The following is a 22,281-nucleotide window of genomic DNA, read 5'->3' as shown; positions in this document are numbered from 1 at the left end:
TCCGTCATCAGGGATCGAAAGCTCGAGCAGAGAGTCGACATACGAGCAAACGCTCCCCCCTCGTGCTCTGATGAGCGGGATGAAGATGTCTTCCTGCCTTCGGCGGATATCAAGCAGCTCCTTCCACCTCCTCCTGAACACGACCTTGGTGATCTTGGGAAACACCGAGAACACGCCGAGCTTGGAGAACAACCTGTGTATCCTCTTCTGCACGTTTTCAATCTCCCTGATCTTGTTGACGTCCAATTTCTCCCCGAAGCACATCAACACCAGCAAACAGAACATGGCGAACTGAAACCCCTCCATCACGACGACGACCCCATTTCCCGATCTCGATTCCTGATTCAGCTTCTCGATGAGTAACCCGAGGACCCAGTCTCGGGCGTCGGCGAATTGCTTGACCTTTGCGGGGTGGAGGATTTCGGAGGCGAGGTTGCGGCGGAGGACGCGCCACAGCGGCCGTAGAGGGAGGACTGACCGTTTGAGCGGTCGCTGGAGAGGACGCGGTTGGCCCGTGGTGGGGGGCGGTCGCGACAAGGAGGCGCCGTGGGGACGAGGCGCGGTGGGCGAGGGAGCGCGTCGAGATGAATGATGGCGGTGGGCGGGAGTGATGGGGCAGGGTGATGATGCGGGCCGTACTTGGCCCGGAGGGAGCGGGGAATGGGCTCGCATGTCAGGAGGCTTTTGCGAGCCGCAGCTAGAGGGCTGGAGAGGATGGGATTGACGGTGGGCCCGGGGGGGGGAGTGGTGGGATTTGGGACGGGGCTGGGAGAGGAGGAGCGTTTCTGGCAGGATGGGGCCCGATGAGGAGGAGGAGGAGGGAAGGGGGACGGGCCACCATGGATCTTATGGATGCGGGAGATGCTATCATCGTTCTTCAGATATTTTGAGGACCGGAGGCGGAGCTGATGAGATGTTTGTCTCTGAAGACGCTCTCTGGTCTTAAAAGCTCGTTTGAAATGGAGGCAACGAGGGGTATAGAAAGTCACGTGACACTTTTTTTTTTCCTTCCTATGAAAATGAAATTAGGCTAGGTAACGAGGAATTTGGATCCTCTCCGCTACCAAAAAGTAGTGGAGAGACTGTTACTTTTAATCTTAATATTGATTGCTTAGTAGACGGTTATAATACAATCTAAATCTAATACTCATCATACACCCATGTATTGTACTCATTCCTAATTTTCACTCAAAGAAAAAATCACAACCATCAACTAGATAGTTAATGGTTGTGATTATGTAGTGGTCACTCCACTACTTTTTAGATAGTGGAGAGGATTTGAATCCGATAACGAGGGAGAAGCTAACGTAAAGGGGAAGGGGAAAAACTAAGTTTTCGTCGGAGAAGGTGACGTGAGGGAGAAAAGGAAAACTAAGTTTTTGTTCCCCTCAATTTGAGGTGCAACCAGTGTGAAAGAGGGTGAAGGGAACTTTTAAAATAAAAACAATTATGGAGAGATTATCTTACGATCTATCTAAATCTTAACAACAAAGCGATTTAATAGCATGTGAGATTATTGTCTTAATTTTATTTATCTCCTCTTCTCTTTCCTTAATTAAACTTCTTAAACGGTGTGAAATAAGTTGCATATGACTTATCTTACTAATTTTTCAAATAAGTTTTGCAAGTTCTCTTACATTTTCTTAATTTTTAGGTTTCTCCTGTATTTTTAACTTTCCTTTATAAGGTCCCACCACCTCCCACCCCCACCCCCTCTCTTTCTTGCTTATAGAAAGTGGTTTTTTTAAGGTTAATTGCAAGTGTGTGAGGACGAAGCATGTCATAACACTTCACAAGCGAGCAGATTTTTGGCACATCTTCGTGAGGTTCTCGATAGAATTTGTTCTAGACTTCTTGCTTTAGTATTTGGGTTTCCTTCGTACTTCTGGACTTTGAAGTTAATAAGATTACACCGCTCCAGAAGTCAACGGACATGGGTTCTACTAGGTGATGCAAAAAAAAAAACAAGACAAATTTGGAAAATAAAGGGCTTGCGTCACGTGTAATTGAAAGCTCAACTACTCAGGAACTAGTATGAGAGAATTAGATATTTGTACATGAAAAAAGTTCAACAGTTCCCATAACTCAGATGATGACTAACCACACAAGCTCACAACCTCACGTCCCCGGTTGCACCATCAATTTCATAGACAGAGAGATGGCAGCGACCATTGTCAGATCGACACTATTTATCAGCCAACGATTTAGTCGTCGTGGACAACTACACGTTCACGGTGACGTCGGTGAGCTCAAACTATCCGTTTTCGTGGGAAAAATGAGAACCTTGTGGAAGAGATCGAGAGCTTATTGGATACAAAAGAGAAGGTAAATGAAGAGGATTTGCTAAAGATGTGGTATCTGAAGTCAGTTGTATTGTGATGAAGAATCACTTGAGAGGTAGGATTTGTAGAATTGGGAACAACGGCGAAGAAGATAAATATAATGGTGTATGGTGTGATTAGATCTTGTTTGACTCAAAATTTGAAATATGATGTGATCAATAAGACTTCGGCTAAGAAGATTTGAGAGATCATTGAGGGCAAGTATTTGACCAAGAGTGTAGAGAACTGTTTGCATTTGAAAAAGAGGCTTTATCACTTTCAATTGAAGAAAGGAACCTCCATTGGTGAGCACATGAATTACTACACGAAGCTTCTTACGGATTTGGCGAATGTAGATGTTAAGATAGAGGATGGTGACAAAGCTTTGTTATTGTTGAGTTCCTTGCCAGATGAGGAATATGAGACCTTTGTTCTTATCCTAATTAATGGGAAGACGTCCCTTTCGTATAGTGAGGTAACCACTGATCTTGTGAATTACCTGCTAAGAAAGAAAGATGAGGAGTCTACAAGTGACAAAACAGCAGAGGCATTGATTGTAAGAGGGAAGAATCCAAACTGGAAGAATGAGAAGTCACAGTCTAGAGTAGGGCATTCTACAGTTGGCAAAGATCAGTATGCTTGGTGTAAAGAAACTGGTCATTAGAAAAAAATTTATCCAAAGCCTAGTGATTGGATGAAGAACAAGCAGAAGGGAAAAGGAAAGCAACCATCATCAGAAGCAAACATCGTCATATCGGATGGTAATCTTTCTGACTCATATGTTTATTCGCTCTCTATTAGTCCCACAGTTTGCTATTCGGAGGAATCTGAGTGGATGTTGGATAGTGGTGTAACCTATCATGTGTACCCTAAGAAGGAATGGTTCTTCAGTTTTGAGAAGCTGGATAGTGGTGTGGTATACATGAGTGATAACCGTGCATGTCAGATCATTGGGATAGGTAAAATTTGCATCAAAATGTTTGATGGGATGGTTAGAGAGTTACATGGTGTGAGATATGTTCCTTCTTTGTGGAAGAATTTGATCTCGATTGAAGCTTTAGTTGGAGAGGGTCTGAAAGTTCGTATTGAGGACATGGTTCTCGAGATTGTGGAAGATTCTTTGATTGTGATGAAGGGCGTCAGGAAAAATAACCTGTACTATTTGATTGGAAATACGGTTACAGGTGGAGAGCTGACGACTTCTATTGATTTGACTAGACTACGGCATTTGAGGCTTGGTCATTCTAGTATTGATTTGGAAAAGGGTGCATCGATCTGCAATTTGAAGTCCAGTGAACATTTTGATGTGAGCACGAAGACCGAGGTGAAATTTGACACCTCTATTCACCGAGCTAAGGGTCTTTTAGATGGAGTTCACGTGGGCATTTGGGGGGCCTTCCAAGGAGGTATCATTGGGAGGTAATAGATATATGGTTTTCTTTGTTGACGATTGTTCTAGACATGTTTGGGTTACAACCAAGTCCCGTTTGAGTGAAGTCCTAGTAATCTACAACAAGTTGAAGAAGTGTAAGAAAGACAGAAGGATGAAGGTACTCCGATTTGATATTGGTAGGAGGTATAAGAGGGATCCGTTTCTGTATTCGTGCCGAGCTCAAGGCAATTGAAGACACTTCGTTGGAAAGGAAATTTTAGGAAAACTAGATGGGTTGACAAAGATTGAGAACTGTCCCATGTTGAAGAAGGAACAATGTTTGTTGTCAAGCAAGGATTTGCAGAAGAGTTTCTAGACTGAGGCTTTGATATTTTCGACTCATCTCATTAAAGGGTTGTCGACTGCTGCGATTGGAGATAAATCTCCATTGGATGTTTGGTCTGGTAGTGTCACTTCGGATGATGCTTCGATAAGAGAGCTAATTGACTCTCAATAGGTGGAGAGTTTTGGATAGACCTTAGATGTATTGCAGCAGGTGGAGGATAATGCTACTTCATATTGGGTGAAGATTACTCCACATACTCCAGATCATACTGTATCGTTTGGGATTCCAGCTGATGTGGCATAGTTTAGGGATCATGTTGATTTGGATGCAGATGATGAGTTGGTTGATTCGAGTGCAGCTGGTGGACATAGTTTAGATTTGGATACGACCATTGGTTCACCTCAGGTGGAGGTGTTTGATTTGTTTCACTTTGGAGCCATTGTGAGAGCCATCAGCCGTAATTTGTTGGTGAAGAGTTACGAACTCTTCTATTTGATTGAGGGGCTTTGGAGGCCATTTGGGGAACTACGTGAAGGCTTGATTTCTTGGGCAAAAGGATACGTAGGCAGTTAGTTTTGATGCAACCGATTTGATGAGTAGATACCGACGTTTGGATAGTGATCGCATTCTCATTTAAGTCTCGACTTGTTATGGATTGAGTTCGTTGTTGTGATTTTGTTTTAATTCGTACTAGACGTAACAAGTGAGACATTTGGTTTGGTTGGTGTCGGCTCAGTTTTGGGAAAACTTCACCGAGGTGAAGAATTATAGAATTTGGAACAACGGCGAAGAAGTTCAGGCAAAAAGGTGAAGGACAGATTTTGGGTATCTTGCGGTCGACCGCGAGTGGAGCGACGGTCGACCTCGAACGTGCATAGTATAGGGGAAAGTCTCTGGACTTTTTGTGATCGATCGCAGTGTCAGGTCCGGTCGACCGGCCAAACCTTGTAGTGATTATTGGTTTCTGTCGTTGGTTTCGGTCGACCACACGTGTCTCTACAGTCGACCGTGAGTCGAGTCTGGGCCTGCTTCGGTTTCCTACACTGTTTGGGTTTTTTATTTAATATAAATAGAAACATGATTTGTTTAGTGTTTATCGATCATATTGATTGAGTTTTGGGGTAGCTTAAAGGAGTGTTTTGAGCACAGAAAATAGAGTTCTTTCTGAGCAATTTGTTTGAGAGTTTTGTGAGAATTGAGAGTTTAGTTTGAGAGATTATTAGTGAGCTTTTGAGTGATCTTGTAATCTCTATTTTGTATTCTCTTTCTCTATAGTGAAAACTCATCCCCTTCTTGCCCGTGGACGTAGGCAATTTGTCGAACCATATTAAATTTCGGTGTTTGAGTTTGTGCTATTATTAGGTTATTTGTGTGCTTTCTCTCAGGGCAAATTTGTGAATCCTCAGAACACGCGCTGCGCCCCCAACAGGATTGTCCAAGGGAGGAAAAAAGAGATAAACTGCAGCACTTGATACTGTTAAATCAAGGTGTCTATCTAGCTATAGCACCACTGTCATGTTTTATCTTTGTAGTTGGTGTTGTCATGTTTCTGTCGAGAAGTTATCGTGTTGACTGGTGGTTATAATTTTACATATTAACATGTTCCAATTGATTAAGGACCCTCATTTGAGCAGAAATCTAGAATCGCATGGAAACAAAATTTTCTTTTCAAACCCGCCATAGGAATTCGTGAACACTCTATCAAAATTAAACTTAAGGGTACCGAGTATTTTGTACAATGTGATGTTATAGAGGGTCTATGTGTGTAGGCTGTCTAAAAATTACAATAGATAGTTGATCCCCCATCAAACACCGATGATAGAAGTTATAATCTGACGACTTTCAGAATGCTATAATTTGAAGACTTTCACGTAAATCGATGAATGTTACAATCTGACGACCTTCACAACAACCGATAAAATCTTTAGTTTAACAGCCTTCATAATCAACATTGGGAATTACAATCTGACAACTCTTATATTTTCGAGCAGCCAAGGTGAAGATCACTCAACAATGGTCTTTACAACGCTGTACAGAAGAAGTTATAAGTCATTAGCTCCTTCTAAAATACGGAATTCACCTTCGCGTTTCAGTTCTTGAAACGCAGGCAACCCCCGTGTTTCCAAACCTCAGCAAACAAAATGCGGGCGGCCCTCGCGTTTTTTAACATCCAGCGGGAGCCCAACTCCGTGTCTCCAGTCTAAAACGTTTCACCTTCACGTTTTTTAACATCCAGCGGGTGCCCAACTCCGCGTCTCCAGTCTAAAACGCGGAGTTAGGGTCCTGAACACCAACTTAGACGTTGTTTGACTCATTCAGCATGAGCTGAACGGTTTCAAAATCGTTTCCCACGATTTGGGGGCGGTTACACCCCACTTAGGAGTGATTTAAGGGGCGGTTACACCCCCTTAATCCCCTATAAAAACGAGTAAAGTCAACTGAGTTCATGGCTCTTTTTGGGGGGCTGACGGATTATCTTAGGATCCTTGAACATTTTTGGATCTGAAGAGCAGCAAAGGGCACCTCCTCTTTGATTTTTCGATCCTGGGGGCTTGGCAGCAAAGAAGATCCTTCGTCCTTCGGCTGGAGCTTTGGAGATCGGCAATAGGAGCTTTCTTTATCCTTGGCTTACAAACCGATTTCGGTTAAATCAACTCTTTCATAGAGTTTCAAACTCGTTCAGGACGTTCTCCACAGCGTCAAATCGTGAGGAGGAGATACCGTTCCAGTGAATCAAGACGTTCGGATCGTCAACAGAGAGCAAGCTCGACGCGAGCATTCGAGGGAGACACTCCATCGCTACCGTGAAGAACCCAGACTTAAACAAAGGGGAGAATTCAGATCAATTCTCCTCTCTTTTGTAATCAGGGAATCCAATTGTAATCGAGATTGAGAGGGTTGTAATCATTCTTTTTCTAAGCAGATAGAGAGAATAAATCAAATATGATTCTTTCATTATTTTTCTTATTATAAATTTTCCACCAAACAATGTGCACTTAACCCTATATTAGATATAGATCATTAATTTTGCACTAATAGATTCATGGATAAAAATCGCAGTTTCCATTTATATTTGGAATGATTATGATTTGTTTGAATGAAACAACGACTACAATTGACATGAAACGTTTTCATTTTCATTTTTGCCTGATTTCAACTATCTATTGGACTTTTTTTTTCTTTTTTACTAATTAGCACTATCCTGCACTAGCGAGGTGGCTTACAAGCACTAGCTCTTAGCACACCACATCCCGTTAGAACTCTCTGCAATGGAGCAAGCGACTCTGACTCTTTGAATAGGACCCTATATTTTTTTATCGAAAGATCAGAACCACTCGCTCATTTGGAGGCCATTATATTAGGGGATTCAGATCTTCTTCACTATAAAAAAAAATAGTGGAGAGATCACTACTTTTAATCTCAATCGTTGATTATTTAGTAAACGGTTATGATCGATACAATCTAAATCTAACACTTACCATACTCCCGTGTATTGCACGCATTCCTAATTTGCACTAAAAGCAAAAATCACAACAATCAATTAGATAATCAATGACTGTGATTATCTAGTGATCCCTCCACTATTTTTTTGTAGTGGAGAGGATCCGAATCCTATATTAGGACCCAGACTCATCATCGTTGGCAACCCATTTAAGCAAATGGGCTGTTCTATTTTGCCGTGTCACAATAACTAACACATAACTCTCAGCCATAGCTGCATCTTGAATTTGGTGGATAATGTAAAGCCAAGTGCCATTATAATCCAAAATCCGAAATCTACAAAATAGTCACATATCTATATCACCCCTGAAAAATCATCGTCAGCTCGAACCGTGGTTAACATAAAGCCAAGTAAACATAACCCAGATGGTTCTTCACTCTACAAAGCCGGCCTCAACCCCTCATACGTATACAACCAAAGTCCAATTCATTACACAAGACAATCAATGGAGCTCTATCTCCTCCTCATCCTCTCTCTCTTCATCTCATCCGTCCTCTACCTCCTCCTCCTGAACCTCAAAGCCAGCAAGCTCCCTCCGGGCCCACCGGCATTCCCCGTCATCGGCAACCTCCTCTGGCTCCGCCACTCCTTCTCTGAAATCGAGTCCCTCCTCCGCGGCCTCACCAAGAAGCACGGGCCAATTGTCACCCTCCACATCGGCCCGCTGCCCGCCATCTTCATCTCCGATCGGGCTCTGGCCCACAAGGCCCTCGTCGAGCACGGGGCAGCCTTCTCCGACCGACCCGCCCCCGTTCCCTCCATGAGGTTCATGAACAGCAACCAGCACAACATATCCTCCGCTTCCTACGGTCCTCTATGGCGTTTGTTGCGCAGAAATCTTACGTCCGAGATCCTCCAATCGTCGAGGGTAAAGCTTTATGCTGACGGCAGAGATTGGGTCCTCGGCGTTCTGATCAACCATCTCCATGCACAATCGAAATCTTCGGACAACGGTGGTGTGGTTGCGAAAGACAGTTTTCAGTTCGCTATGTTCTGCTTGCTCGTGCTTATGTGCTTCGGAGAGAAGCTCGACGAGAAGGGAATCAGAGAAATTGAAGTCGCACAGCGAGATTTGCTTCTTTATGCTCGATATCTCAATGTGTTTGAATTCGTTCCTAGGATTTCAAAGTACTTATTTTGGAATCGATGGAAAAAGGCGTTGGAGTTGCGACAGAAGCAGATGGAAGCATGCCTGCCGCTGATCAAAGCCCGAAGAGAGCACAAGAAACTGCAGAAAGAAACAGAAGAGAGATTCGTGTTCTCGTATGTGGACTCGATTCTGGATATCAAGCTACCGGAAGAAGGGGGTAGGAATCTGACGGAGGACGAGATGTTGACGCTGTGCAACGAGTTTCTGGTCGGAGGGACCGACACCACGTCCACCGCCCTGCAGTGGATCATGGCGGAGCTCGTCAAGAATCAGGAGATGCAGAAGAACCTCATCGAAGAGATCGAGAGCGTAACGAAAGAGAAGGTAAAGGAAGAGGATCTGCAGAAGATGCCGTATCTGAAGGCGGTGGTATTGGAAGGACTACGAAGGCACCCGCCGGGGCACTTCGTGTTGCCACACGCAGTGACGCAGGATATCAAATTTGAGGGATATGTGATACCGAAGAAGGCTGTGATAAATTTTATGGTTGCGGAGATGAGCACGGACGAGAAAATTTGGTCGGATCCGATGGAGTTCAGGCCAGAGAGATTCTTGGCCGGCGGGGAGGCAGAAGAGGTGGACATAACAGGGAGTAGAGAGATCAAGATGATGCCGTTCGGAGTAGGGAGGAGGATTTGCCCTGGGATCGGGCTTGCGATATTGCATTTGGAGTATTTCGTCGCGAATTTGGTGAGGGAGTTCGAGTGGAAGACGGTGGAGGGCGAGGTGGTGGATTTGTCGGAGAAGCCTGAGTTTACGATGGTGATGAAGCATCCGTTGCGTGCACGGTTGATCCCGAGGAGGAATTAGCTTAGGCTTGCACATTCACGTGACCTGTGTCATTCCCAAAATTGTGTCTAGCTAATTAAAATTGCAGTGTATAAGTTAGACGACGTTAGTGTGTGATCTTCATGTTGTTGTTCTTTTAGATAGTAGCATATATCTTTATTATTATAAGAAAAGTAATATAAAAGTATGAATTTGATAGAAATGAGTATGGATTCTATGAGAATAGTTCGAGCACGAAGTGTATTTTGAGGCGCTTCAATTTGGAGGGCTAAAAATTCCAATCGTCACATTTGTGTCCTTGTCTTTGTGAGTTTGTTTCGTTAAAATTTTTAAATAAAATATCGCGGAACTATGCTTCATAGTTTATCTAGAAAATAAATATATTTCTTTTTTCCGCACTTTTTCGGTATTACTTTGAAATTTATAGTTGAAGAAATCAATAACACAGGGCTATCTAGAATGACCCTGTTGAACTTGTTATTCATGATACTTTGCTTCAAACATTGAATCTTCTTCAATTAAAATAAAATAAATGAAAAGGATGCCTCAAACATTGAAATTTTCGAAATTTTCTTCAATAAAAAACAAAAGCAATTAAAATAAAATATAAATGAAAAGGATGCCTCGAACATTGAAATTTTCGAAATTTTCTTCAATAAAAAACAAAAGAAATGAAAAGGACATAATAGAAGTCATTTTCTCCTATTAACGTGGGTTTGAAATTTCTAGTGTAAACAATAATAAAAGTTCATTCAATGTTTTATAAGTATGTTAATTTATATCGAGATCTAGAAGACACGACATTCCGAAGTCTCCTTTTTTATAGGAAGAAATTTATTTAACATCTAACACAACGTGGAAGTAATAAACATCAGAATCCATCAAGGGGTATTCTTTGAATCCATAAAGAACAATCTCCGTATCTACGAAGAACTTCGAATCCACTAAGAAAACATAATAAGAGAAATTTTATTGATAAAGGTGATATGCCCCTTTGGGGTTACATGACTCTTCCTAAATAGAAAAGCAAACTAGACTCCTAATAACACTAGAATTACAAAGGAATAGAAAATATCAAATCTTACCCTAAACAAGACTCTATAATAAATAAAACAAATCATGAATCAAAATTGAATTTGTTTCCTAATTTAATTTGACACCAACATTTAATTTATTTCCTAATCTAAATTGACTCTAACTTTATTACTAAAAATAAACAAAAGGCTGATTATTTTTGAAATCTTATAAAAAACGAATGTTACTGATGGGATTGTGGGGATTCTGCTAAGATGATTGACCATGTTTCGTCGATATAGGCGATTTTCATATATAATATATTAGAATCCGCCTTTCGGATTGAGAGATATTATTGTTTCTCTGTGATCAGTCAATAATTTATCTGTATTCGTATTTTGCTCATGAAGATCTCAATTCTTCATGAATTTGATCGTTATGTGTCCTACATCAACATCATATAAACCGAGGTGCGTGCCATTTCTTCGGGGTAAAAAAAAACAGAGGAACTCGTCTTCAAGATAGAGAAAGCTTTGCCAATCAAATGAGACAACCTTTTTCAGACTCACAAAAAGATAAAAGAGAAGATAATTACATCTAAGGCTGTTTTTAGTGGGGGTGGGGGGTGGGGGGGATTCCCCCACTTACGTTTACTCTATTCTTTAGTTTACTTGAACCAATAGTTACGAGAATGAAATAGAGTTATAGGAGGGAAGTACGCTTGTTGCATAGATAGGAGATTTTATAGTGGAACTAAAAATAAGCTATCTATTACATGATTTATAAAGCCAAAATTCAGCAAGTAGAGCTGAATTTCGGATAACAATTATTGTGGTTAAACATTTTTTTTATAGAAAATGCATTTCTTAAAGAAAATTTATGGAAATGCATCAATTTCTTTATTTTCAAATCAACTAAAGGATTGCAATGATTTCATATTCTAAATTTTTTATATGTTTATTTATTTATTTTGTTATTTATTTATTTTTATTTTTATTATTGAGAGGAACGTTATTTGATTTCGCCAGTCATGTCGGAGATCCAATACTGAAGCAAGCAACGATAATAGTCAAAATATAATGATAATTAGTTGACGAATCTCTCTTGCAAAATGGCACTTACTAGGAAAAGACACTGAGAAGATGCTATTGCATTATCACAAAATAGACAATGTCGATAAACTTTCAGTCCATACTTCGCTAACCTTTCACTTGTAGGAAGATGATCACAATAATTGTTATCTTTGTAGTTAGTGTTGTCATGTTCCTATCTAGAAGTTGTGGTGGTGTTTGAGGGTTATAATTTTACATATTAACGTGTTCGGATTGATTACTGATCTCTTTATGAGCAAAAATCTATAATCACATAGAAATAAAATTTTCTTTTCAAACCCACTATAGGAATTCGTGAACGCTCACTATCTAGATTAAACTTAAGGTTACTAAACTTAACGTTACTAAGTGATACGTACAATGCGATGTTATAGAGGGTCTACGTGCGTATAACCCTATACTAGATATAGATCATTGATTTTGCACCAATAGATTCATGGTCAAAAATCGCAATCTTCCATTTATATTTGGAGTAGTTATGATTTGTTCTGAATGACACAACAACTATAGCTGACATGAAATGTTTTCATTTTCATTTTTGCCTAAGCAAGGGGCTATTTCATTTTTGCCCTATCACAATAGCAACTCATAACTCTTAGACATCGCCGCATCTTGAATGTGGTGGATGATGTAAAACTAACTGCTCTAATCCAAAATCTCAAATCTACAAAATAGTCACATAACTGGGCCCCGGATCCTCTACAGCTCAACTTGTAGAGAAAGCCTACAATGGGGCCTCACATCTAAATTAGAACCAATAATACAATGACAAATGGCTATGGGTTTATTTTACTTCTTAGCAACGGTTAACAGAAAGAAAAAGATAACACCATTAAGTTCCCTAAGCGGCTCCGTAAAAAAGACGGGAGCCGTCTTTTTCTCTTTCCTAGAAAAATTATCGAGAGGGTTGTATTTTTTCCAAAATACAGTGGGCGTGAGTTTTTTCACGGCAAAAAAAAAAATTCTTAGTTGGGGAAAAAATCAATATTGATACGGATCATTCTGTTTCTAACACCCAATTGCAATCTAATTCTTCAACTGATCGAGGAGCATGTATTGATGCACCTATCGCAGGAACGGAGAGGTAAGATATTTTATAACATCTATTGTCCCATTAAATTTATAAATTAAAACTTAATCTATTTATTTATTAGCTTGTAACACAAAAGACAATGTAAAAAGAAAAAAAGTAAGAATTCTTCAATACATATTAGACTTTTACATCTCAAATACATTCAGCGAATAGTTTTTCCCCCCAATAAGTTCATATATGTTTAAGTATGCACATTTACTATATTCTTGCTAGCTATTTTATCATATTATGTATTCATAATGTTTTGTATGCATCTGTTTTCTTTTGAGAGTTTAATTAATAATTATTATTTTTAGTGATCACACATTATTATGAAAATATTGTGACAAGTCAATGTTTGAAAGATAATTTATCCGATAATGACAGAGCACATAATCATGTGGAAATTATTTCCAAGCACTCCTTAGATGATGTCGTACAAATCCAAACCCCAAAGAAAAATAATAAAGAGATGAAGAAAGAACAAGAGGTTGGTATGGAATTCGAAAGGAAGGATGTTACATATGCTTTTTACAATGACTATGGTCGAGAAGTGGGTTTCAGTATCCGCAAAATTCAAGTAAAAAAGACTAATGGAATAGTGTTATTTAGAAATATTTGTTGTGCTAAAGAGGGATATCAGCATAAAGATAAACGAGAAGTCAAAGTGCTTCATCACATGCCATTTTCAAGAAGAGGTTGCAAAGCATGCATGCAGATCAGGTTATGGACAAATGGCAAATTCAAGATTGTCAAAGTAAAATTGACACGTAATTATCACTGGTAAAAAACATCGCATTCTAGATGAAATATTTTGTCTAGAATAGCCAGATTTCCGTCTAAGTTGATCATCCTAGACAAAATTCCGTCTAGAATGTCGGCCTAGTAAGTTCCCGTCTAGGATGTAGCTTTCTAGACGGAATTCCACCTAGAAAACCCATCCTAGATAGAAATACATCCTAGATGGATAAAAAAAACCCGTTTAGGATATTTCTAGATGGTTAAAATAACCGTCTAGGATATTTCTAGACGGAAATTCCGTCTAGGAAGCATCCTAGACAGAATTTCCGTCTAGAAATATCCTAGACGGTTATTTTAACCATCTAGAAATATTCTAGATGGGTTTTTTTTATCCATCTAGGATGTATTTCTATCTAGGATGGGTTTTCTAAACGGAATTCCGTCTAGAAATATCCACTCAATCCATATATGAACCTTTGAGCCAATAAGTAGAAGAATAGTGAGACTCTCCTTGTTACGGCTGGAGTTTGAAACTTGAGAGGTGAAGACTTTTTCTTAAGAAAGCTTAGAGGAATATCAGGAATTTTTCAGAGTAAAGGTTTGTAAAAGAACTATCTTGGCATCAAGAGGCCATTTATAAGCTTTCAAGGAAGAGTATAGAGGGATTTCAAAGGACGTGGTGATTTTCGAAGCGACCAGGCCAGATCCACTTTGAAATTTAAAGTGGTTCGCTCAATACACGAAGCACCACCCTCATTTAATGATTCGCGTCCTAATACTCGAAAAGTGGAAGATCCTCCCTTATATCCATGATACTTCGTCTCCCAAAAAGACGGTTCAAATCTTGGATAACGTCAGCCATGAATAAGTGAAGTTAACAATGGTGGTCAATAATGACAAGCCATGTCTCTAAAACAGAGACTTCTCAGTTTCTCATCCTCAGCAGGCCTGTATTAATCAGAGCATATTTTATTTCTCTCGGAGTCGATTGAAAGACGACTCCAAGTAAAAGGGGCCAACTGTTATGGTGTTCACTCACCCAAGATACGGATATTTATAAAATGATACAACAAGAATCCTAGTAAAACAAACTTAATCATTTGGCCGATTCCCACAGTCGTATCTCAGCCTTAGGGGAAGGAAAGCCCTAGTCAACTCTCAAGAGTTCTAGGCATTTGATTCCTCAGTCGAATTACAAGTCCTTGGCTCTTTATCAAGGTAAGCCCAAGGCACGACATATGGTTGAATCCTCCAGTGCAATTCGACCATCATGGCTAATTACAAGACATTGGTACCATATCAGGGATAAACCTAAGGTCCAATCACAGAGGCCTCGGCCCCACCAACTCATCAAGCCGACTCTCTGGTGTCGACACCAGAGGCGATATTGGTCGGCACGAGAGATCCTGACCTCCCAGGCAAGTCGACATCTTTATATCGACTCGAGAGACGGTTATTAGCTGAGACGATACGATATTCCAACCAGTCGGACAGGCCGATACTCCTGAGTCGACTCGAAAGGTAATGTCAGTCGACTCTATCATCGAGGACGACCCTATTTAGGCACTCGACCACTCACTGGGCAATTCTCAAAAATAATTGGAGGGACATTCTGCTACCAATTAAGTTGAGAACTCGGCCCCAACCCCAAGCCTCTATCCTAGAGCATATGTCGACATCGCATTCCACCTCGGACCAGCCTTATCTAGATTTTGGCCGATAGGTATCCATGACTTGTCAGCTCAATCACTTCCCGGAAAATGTGGAGACACCCTCTCCCATGACGAAGTGACTTCCCCTCTAGTCACCAGCCGACACCTGTAAAGCGAGGGATGATTCAGTATGCTCACGTGCCTTCTGTCATGCTATCAATCACTTTCCAAAAAATGCGGAGACACCCTCTCCCATGATGAAGTGACTTCCCCTTCAGTCGCCAGTCGATACATATAGAGCAAAGGATGACTCTCCTTCCAGCTCACACTTTGTCGCCGCCATTTGCATGGCCAAAGTAACCAATCTGCCATAGACATCCTCTTTATATACAAATGCTATTCGCCATAATGAAAAAAGAGGTTCGTAATCTAAAACTCCCTAATACATACATGGAACAAAAACAAGAACACACAGTTCTTCATATAGATAGAGGAGCTCACATAGATCCTTTGGGCAGAGATATTACCACCTTAAGAACCACATCGGTTCTTGACCTTTCCCTTCCCCACTCGAGTTTTACTAACTTGACCATCAGAGGAACCACGGGGGAACCGGTTCCCGCCCTCTTACAGGTTCTTCTTGTCTGTGCAGCGTGGACATCAAACCCTCGTTCAAGAATCAGGCATAAAGTTGAAGAAGGGAGCGGACCCTCCATCATCCTTCATTACCCCGCAACCATCCTCTTCTAGATTATTCTGTTTGATATTGAGCATCAACACCAGCCGACACCTGTAAAGTGAGGGATGACTCAGCACGTCAGCGTGCCTTCTGCCACGCTTTCAGTCACTTTCCAGAAAATGTGGAGACACCATCTCTCGTACCGAAGTGACTTCCTCTCCAGTGGCCAGCCGACACCTGTAAAGCGAGTGATGACTCAGCTCTTAGCCCGCACTTCATCATCGCCTTCCTATTCTAGGCTAGAAGTGACCTGTTTTATCCCGACAACGGAGATATATACAGATATACTCCTAACCTAAAAGGAGGCCAAGCTCAAGCTAAGGCGACCTCTCTCTCTCTCTCTCTCTCTCTCTCTCTCTCTCTCTCTCTCTCTCTCTCTCTCTCAAAAGAGAGAGAACGCACAGTTCTTCGTCTACATAGAGGAGCTCGCGTAGATCCTCTGGGCATGCACATTGCCACTTCAAAAACCACCTCGGTTCCTGTCCTTCCCCTTCCCCACTCGAGTTTCACTAACTTGACCGTCGGAGGAACTACGGGGGAACCGGTCCCCGCCCTCTCACGGGTTCTTCTTGTTTGTGCAGCATGGACATCAAGCTCTCGTTCAAGAACTATGCATAAAGTCAGAGAAGGAAGCGATCCCTCCATCACTCTCCCCTACCCCGTCCCGGCGAGGACCCGGGGGGGACCGATCCAGTTCCGAATCAGAACCGATCCCAGCCCGAATCTGATTGACTGTTTGGTCACGGTCATCAACATATATTTATTCTATTAATTTTATTGATCAATGAATTATAGTATAATTATTAATAGTATTTTAGTAATATAGTGTTCTATTTATACTATGATTTTAATTATGTTATTATAATTCATAAATAATTATTATAATAATTTAATTGGTTACTACTAATAATTGTGTATACTTATTTTATAAATTATTTCATTGTATTACTTTTAAATAAGTAATAGTTATAATATTATTGATAGTTATAATTATTTAGGATGTGGAGGAGGTTCATAATTAATAAAGAGGTTTTATTTATTTAATGATAGATTAATTAGAGATAATTGCATGCTTAGAATATATCAAAATTTGAGAGAGAGAGAGAAAAAAAAGAAAATTAAAAGTTTATTTAATATCACAATCCTCTTTTTATAATAGTATAGGTATTGTCTTATTTTACAATAATTTTATCTATTAATTCGGTTGAAATTTTATTGTTCAAATTCTCATGAATAGGAAGCTATGGTTTCCAGCTCATCCCAAAGTTCATCACAAGGAACTTTTATGTCAAATAAAGGTAATCAAGCTTGGATTTTTTTTTTATATAATCAAGCTTCCATTAACTTTGGAACAACTATTCTAACAATTTTGAGATTTTTAAGGAGTAAGAATCGGTCGGCGCGCATCAAAATATGCTCGTTCAGGGTAATCAAACAGTTAAATCACCATAGAGAAAGTTCAGGTACTTTGACTTGTTCTAGCAACTTCTTAGTGACCTACTTACATACTTATAATTAATTAGCTTTATTCATGTGTTTTTTTTTTTTTTGTGCGTGTATTATATTTGCAGGTGAGTCAGGTGACGAAGAGAGTGAATGACAAGCGAGTGCCCCTGCTGCACAGTGATGACGAAATTAATAAATGACGAACGAACGAGCGCACCTGCCCCGTGACAATTAGTGCTTACGCCCCTCTACGAGGGCGATATGCGTCACGTTCTCCTCCGCAGTACCACGGAGGGGTGCTGCATCTTGCCTACTCCGTGAGTAGGCAAGAATTTCTCCGCATAATGACGACGCAGTGGAAGAGTAATCGGCTCTAATTTAGATGTGGGGTCCGATCGTACAAGTTGGGTCGCCGGAGCCGCAGAAACTATGTCGCTCTCGGAATCGCCGTCGCCCTCCTACAAAACCTCAAGCCCTCAGCTGGCACATGCATCCAGTCCAAGCCATCACTACTACACAAGACAATCAATGGAGCTCTATCTCCTCATCATCCTCTCCCTCTCCATCTCATCCGTCCTCTACTTCCTCCTCATCAACCTCAACGCCCGCAGGTGGAGCCCATCCTCCTCGACCTCACCAAGAAGCACGGGCCAATTGTCACCCTCCACATCGGCCCGCAGCCCTCCATCTTCATCTCCGGTCGGGCTCTGGCCTACAAAGCCCTCGTCGAGCAGGGGGCAGCCTTCTCCGACCGACCCGTCCCCCTTCCCTCCATGAGGTTCATGAACAACCAGCGCAGCGTATCCTCCGCCGCCTACGGTCCTCTATGGCGCATGCTACGCAGAAATCTCACGGCGGAGATCCTGCACTTGTCGAGGGTAAAGATTTATGCTGACGGCAGAGATTGGGTCCTCGGCGTTCTGATCAACCATCTCCATGCACAATCGAAATCTTCGGCCGACGGTGGTGTGGTTGCGAAAGACAGCTTTCAGTTCGCTATGTTCTGCTTGCTCGTGCTTATGTGCTTCGGAGAGAAGCTCGACGAGAAGGGGATCAGAGAAATTGAAGTTGCAGTGCAGGATTCGCTTATGTATAGTCGATATCTCACTGTGCTTGCATTCCTTCCTAGGATTTCAAAGTACTTATTTTGGAATCGATGCAAAAAAGCACTGGAGCTGCGACAGAAGCTGATGGAAGTATGCCTGCCGCTCATCAAAGCCCGAAGAGAACACAAGAAACAGCAGAAAGAAACGGAAGAGAGATTCGTGTTCTCGTACGTGGACTCGATTCTGGATATCAAGCTACCGGAAGAAGGGGGTAGGGATCTGACGGAGGACGAGATGTTGACGCTGTGCAACGAGTTTCTGGTCGCAGGGACCGACACCACGTCCACCGCCCTGCAGTGGATCATGGCGGAGCTCGTCAAGAATCAGGATATACAGAAGAAACTAATCGAAGAGATCGAGGGCGTAACGAAAGAGAAGGTAAAGGAAGAGGATCTGCAGAAGATGCCGTATCTGAAGGCGGTGGTGATGGAAGGACTACGAAGGCGTCCGCCAGGTCACTTCGTGTTGCCACACGCAGTGACGAAGGATATCAAATTTGAGGGGTACTTGATACCGAAGAAGGCTGTGATAAACTTTATGGTGGCGGAGATGAGCACGGACGGGAAAATTTGGTCGGATCCGATGGAGTTCAGGCCAGAGAGATTCTTGCCCGGCGGGGAGTTGCATTTGGAGTATTTCGTCGCGAATTTGGTGAGGGAGTTCGAGTGGAAGACGGTGGAGGGCGAGGTGCTGGATTTGTCTGGGAAGCAGGAGTTTACACTGGTGATGAAGTATCCGTTGCGTGCGAGGTTGATTCCGAGGAGGAATTAGCTTATACGGTTTGCATATCTACACGGTTTGTGTTGTTCCTAAATGTTGCGTCTAAAATTGCAGTGTATGAGTCGGGCGGCGTCAGTATGTGATCTTTATGTTGTCGCGCTATTATGTAGTAGTATATATCTTTACTATTATAAGAAAAGGAAAATATAAATGTTTGAATCTGAGAGAGGAATGAACATGGATTGTATGAGAATAGTTTGAGCACGAAGTGTATTTTGCAGCGCTTCAATTTGGAGGGCTTAAAATTCCAATCGTCACATTTGTGTGCTTCTATTTGGGGGTTTGCTTCGTTAAATTTTTTAAATAAAATACTAGGGAACTATGCTTCATAGTTTACCTCGAAAATAAATATATTTCTTTTTTCCCGCACTTTTTCCAATATTACTTTGAAATTTATAATTGAAGATACCAAGAATATAGGGCTATCAAGTATGACATTTTTGAGCTCGTTATCCATGATAGTTTGCTTCAAAAGTTGAAATCTTCTTCAATAAAAACAAAAGAAATGTAAAGGGTGCTTCAAGCATTATGATGTAGTAAGCGTAACGAGCAAATTCATGGAGAAGTGGGGCTTTCACGAGTCAAAATGCAGGTACGGATGAACTATTGACTGATCGTAAAGAAACAACCATATCTCCCAATCCAGAAAACGGATTCTAACATATTTTATATGAAAATTGCCAATTTCGACGAGACAAAGTCAACCAGCTTGGTAAAATCTCACAATCTCATCAGTAACACCCATTTTTGGCAGGTTGTTAAAAATAATCAGTTTTTAGTTTATTTTTAGTAATAAAGTTAGAGTCACTTTAGATTAGAAAATAAATTTAATGTTAGAATCAAATTAAATTAGGAAACAAATTCAATGTTGAGTTATGAATTGTTTTCTCTGTTATAAGGAGTTTTTTAGAGTAGGATTTGATACTTTCTATTTCTTTAAAATTCTAGTCTTGTTAAGAATTTATGTTATTTTTCTATTTAAGAAGAATCATGTCACCCTAGAATGATCAGATCACTTTTATCAATAAAATTTTTCTTATTATATTTTCTTTGTGGGTTGGAAGTTCTTCGTGGATTCAGAAATTGTTTTTTGTGGATTTAAAGAATGCTCATTGATAGATTTCGAGGTTTATTACTTACGTGTTGTGTTACATTAAAACCTTCTTTAATACATACAAAAGAAATAATAGAAGTCTTTTTCTTCTGGTGGGTTTGAAATATTTATTGTAAACAATAATAAAAGAACAAAAGAAATGAAAAGGACAGAGTAGAAGTCTTTTTCTCCCGTTAAGGTGGGTTTGAAATTTGTAGTGAAAACAAAAATAAAAGATCATTCAAATGTTTATATGTTATTTATATCGAGATCTAGAAGACACGATATCAAAGTCTCCATTTTTCTAGGAGGAAATTAATTAACATCCTATAGATCCAACGGTGCATTCCATTTCTTTGAAGAAATTCTTGCCTACTCTATGAGTAGGCAAGATGGCTACACCCCTCCAATAAGAAAGGAACATGTGACACTAGAAGGAGAGAATGAAACATCACATTCTCCCGACTACTAATATATATATATATGCATTCCAACCCCTACCCCGGTCACCTAAGAATTTCTCCTTTCTTTGGTGGGTACATCTAAGACTGTTTTAGAAAAAAAAAAATTTCCCTACTTACGTTTGTTCTTTATTTAATTACTTGAACCAATAGTTAGAATTTTAAGTCTTTCAATCTATCTACTTAGCTTTTTTTTTTTTTTTGGGTGTGTTCAATAATGAAATAGAGTTATAGAAGAGAAGTACATTTGTTGAATAGATAGGAGATTTTATAGAGTGGAACTAAAACATAAGCTACCAGTTACATGATTTGTAAAGCCAAAATTCAGCGAGGAAAGCTAAATTACGGATAACAATTATTGTGGCCCAACACTTTTTATAAAAATGTATTTTTTAAAGAAAATATTTTGGAGATGCATTGATTTCTTTCTTTCAAAATCAACCAAAGGATTGCATTGATTTCATATTCTAAATGTTTTGTATGTTCATTTATTTTGTGTTATTTATTTATTTTTATTTTCTTTTATTAGAGGAACGTTTGATTTCACCAGTCATGTCAGAAATCCAATACTGAAGCAAGCAACAATAATAGTCGAAATTTGATGATAATTAGTTGACATATATCTATTGGGCAAATGTCACTTCATATATATATATATATATAATATATATATAGTAATATATATATATATAATATATATATATATATATAGGGAGAGGTTTTTTCCCAAAATGCGCAAACCTCACTCATCGCTAAAGAACTTAAAAACGCTATCCAGCTCCGTCTTGGATTGGGATTCATTCGATGGGCTTGATGATTTAAGACATTAATGCTGGCATAAGGGTAATGCAGGTAATTTATCAAGCTATCCAAAAGAGAGGTAATTAAATGTGACTCGTTGAGTTCCCAGAAAGTCACACCTCTCATCAGGTAGCACGACCGCCGCATCTTCTTCTCTCGTCCATCTCTTCTTAATTCAGATTCCATCACGACCACCACGCCCGCATCAACGTCCTATGCCAACGACGCCGACCAGTACGGGCCGTCCGCATGAGCTCGAGACTGTGCCGCCTCCAGCTACGCCGGCCGCTCCCCCATCCGCCCCTCATGGCGCCTGACTCGTCCCGACCCTTCAGGCTGCACAGCGCGACTCCTCCCAAGCCGCGCCTCCTCTCGTCGTGCGCCTCGTCACGCTCCAGCGCACACCCATCGGCCGTCCTCATGCCGATTCAACCACGTCCGAGCGTCCGCATCTCGAACCAAATCCCCGCCTCCGGACCTCGACCGTCATCCCTCCCACCACGTCAGCTCTCGACAGCGCAGGCGCCGGCTCCCACGTGCCAGCTACCGGCCGCTCGCAACCTGGCCTCGACGACCTCCGCGCCATCTGCGATTCACAGCAGTGGAATGCTGGACATTCACATCAGTGAATTCTCGGATTCACATGATGCTCGACACCAGGCAGTGAATCGCGATTCGACTGAGCAGTGAATCCGACAACGAGTTCGGATTACACGTGGAGTGAATCGCGATTCACTGAGTGAATCACGAGTGATGCCAGACATGAGTGAATCCAGATTCACTG

At 41.0% G+C, this 22,281-nt stretch overlaps 1 protein-coding gene and 1 pseudogene across 2 annotated transcripts; one reads left to right on the top strand and one right to left on the bottom strand.

The window, feature by feature from the left end:
• LOC109820720 overlaps positions 1-2,172 on the bottom strand; it is a 2,906-nt pseudogene extending 734 nt beyond the window's left edge.
• Positions 7,791-19,303, top strand: LOC109819390 (cytochrome P450 89A2-like). Of its 2 annotated transcripts, none has more exons than XM_020385104.1 (2): positions 7,791-9,351; positions 18,984-19,303. In XM_020385104.1, exons 1-2 carry the CDS (start codon positions 7,987-7,989, stop codon positions 19,131-19,133), a joined length of 1,515 nt encoding a protein of 504 aa, XP_020240693.1. In that variant the 5' UTR covers positions 7,791-7,986; the 3' UTR covers positions 19,134-19,303. The 2 variants fall into 2 exon arrangements, with proteins under 2 accessions (XP_020240693.1, XP_020240692.1); XM_020385103.1 differs by having other exon boundaries at positions 7,791-9,381; positions 19,014-19,303.

The sequence above is a fragment of the Asparagus officinalis genome, chromosome 8 (assembly GCF_001876935.1).
Source record: "Asparagus officinalis chromosome 8, Aspof.V1, whole genome shotgun sequence".
Lineage (NCBI taxonomy): Eukaryota > Viridiplantae > Streptophyta > Magnoliopsida > Asparagales > Asparagaceae > Asparagus > Asparagus officinalis.
Note: the sequence above shows the minus strand (reverse complement) of the source record. Positions and strands in the feature narration are given on the sequence as shown.

Coding starts and splice junctions, on each gene's coding strand:
- LOC109819390 (XM_020385104.1), top strand. CDS start 7,987: ATGGAGCTCTATCTCCTCCTCATCCTCTCTCTCTTCATCTCATCCGTC. Junction 9,352..18,983: donor CTGGGATCGGGCTTGCGATA/TTGCATTTGGAG, acceptor CCCGGCGGGGAG/TTGCATTTGGAGTATTTCGT.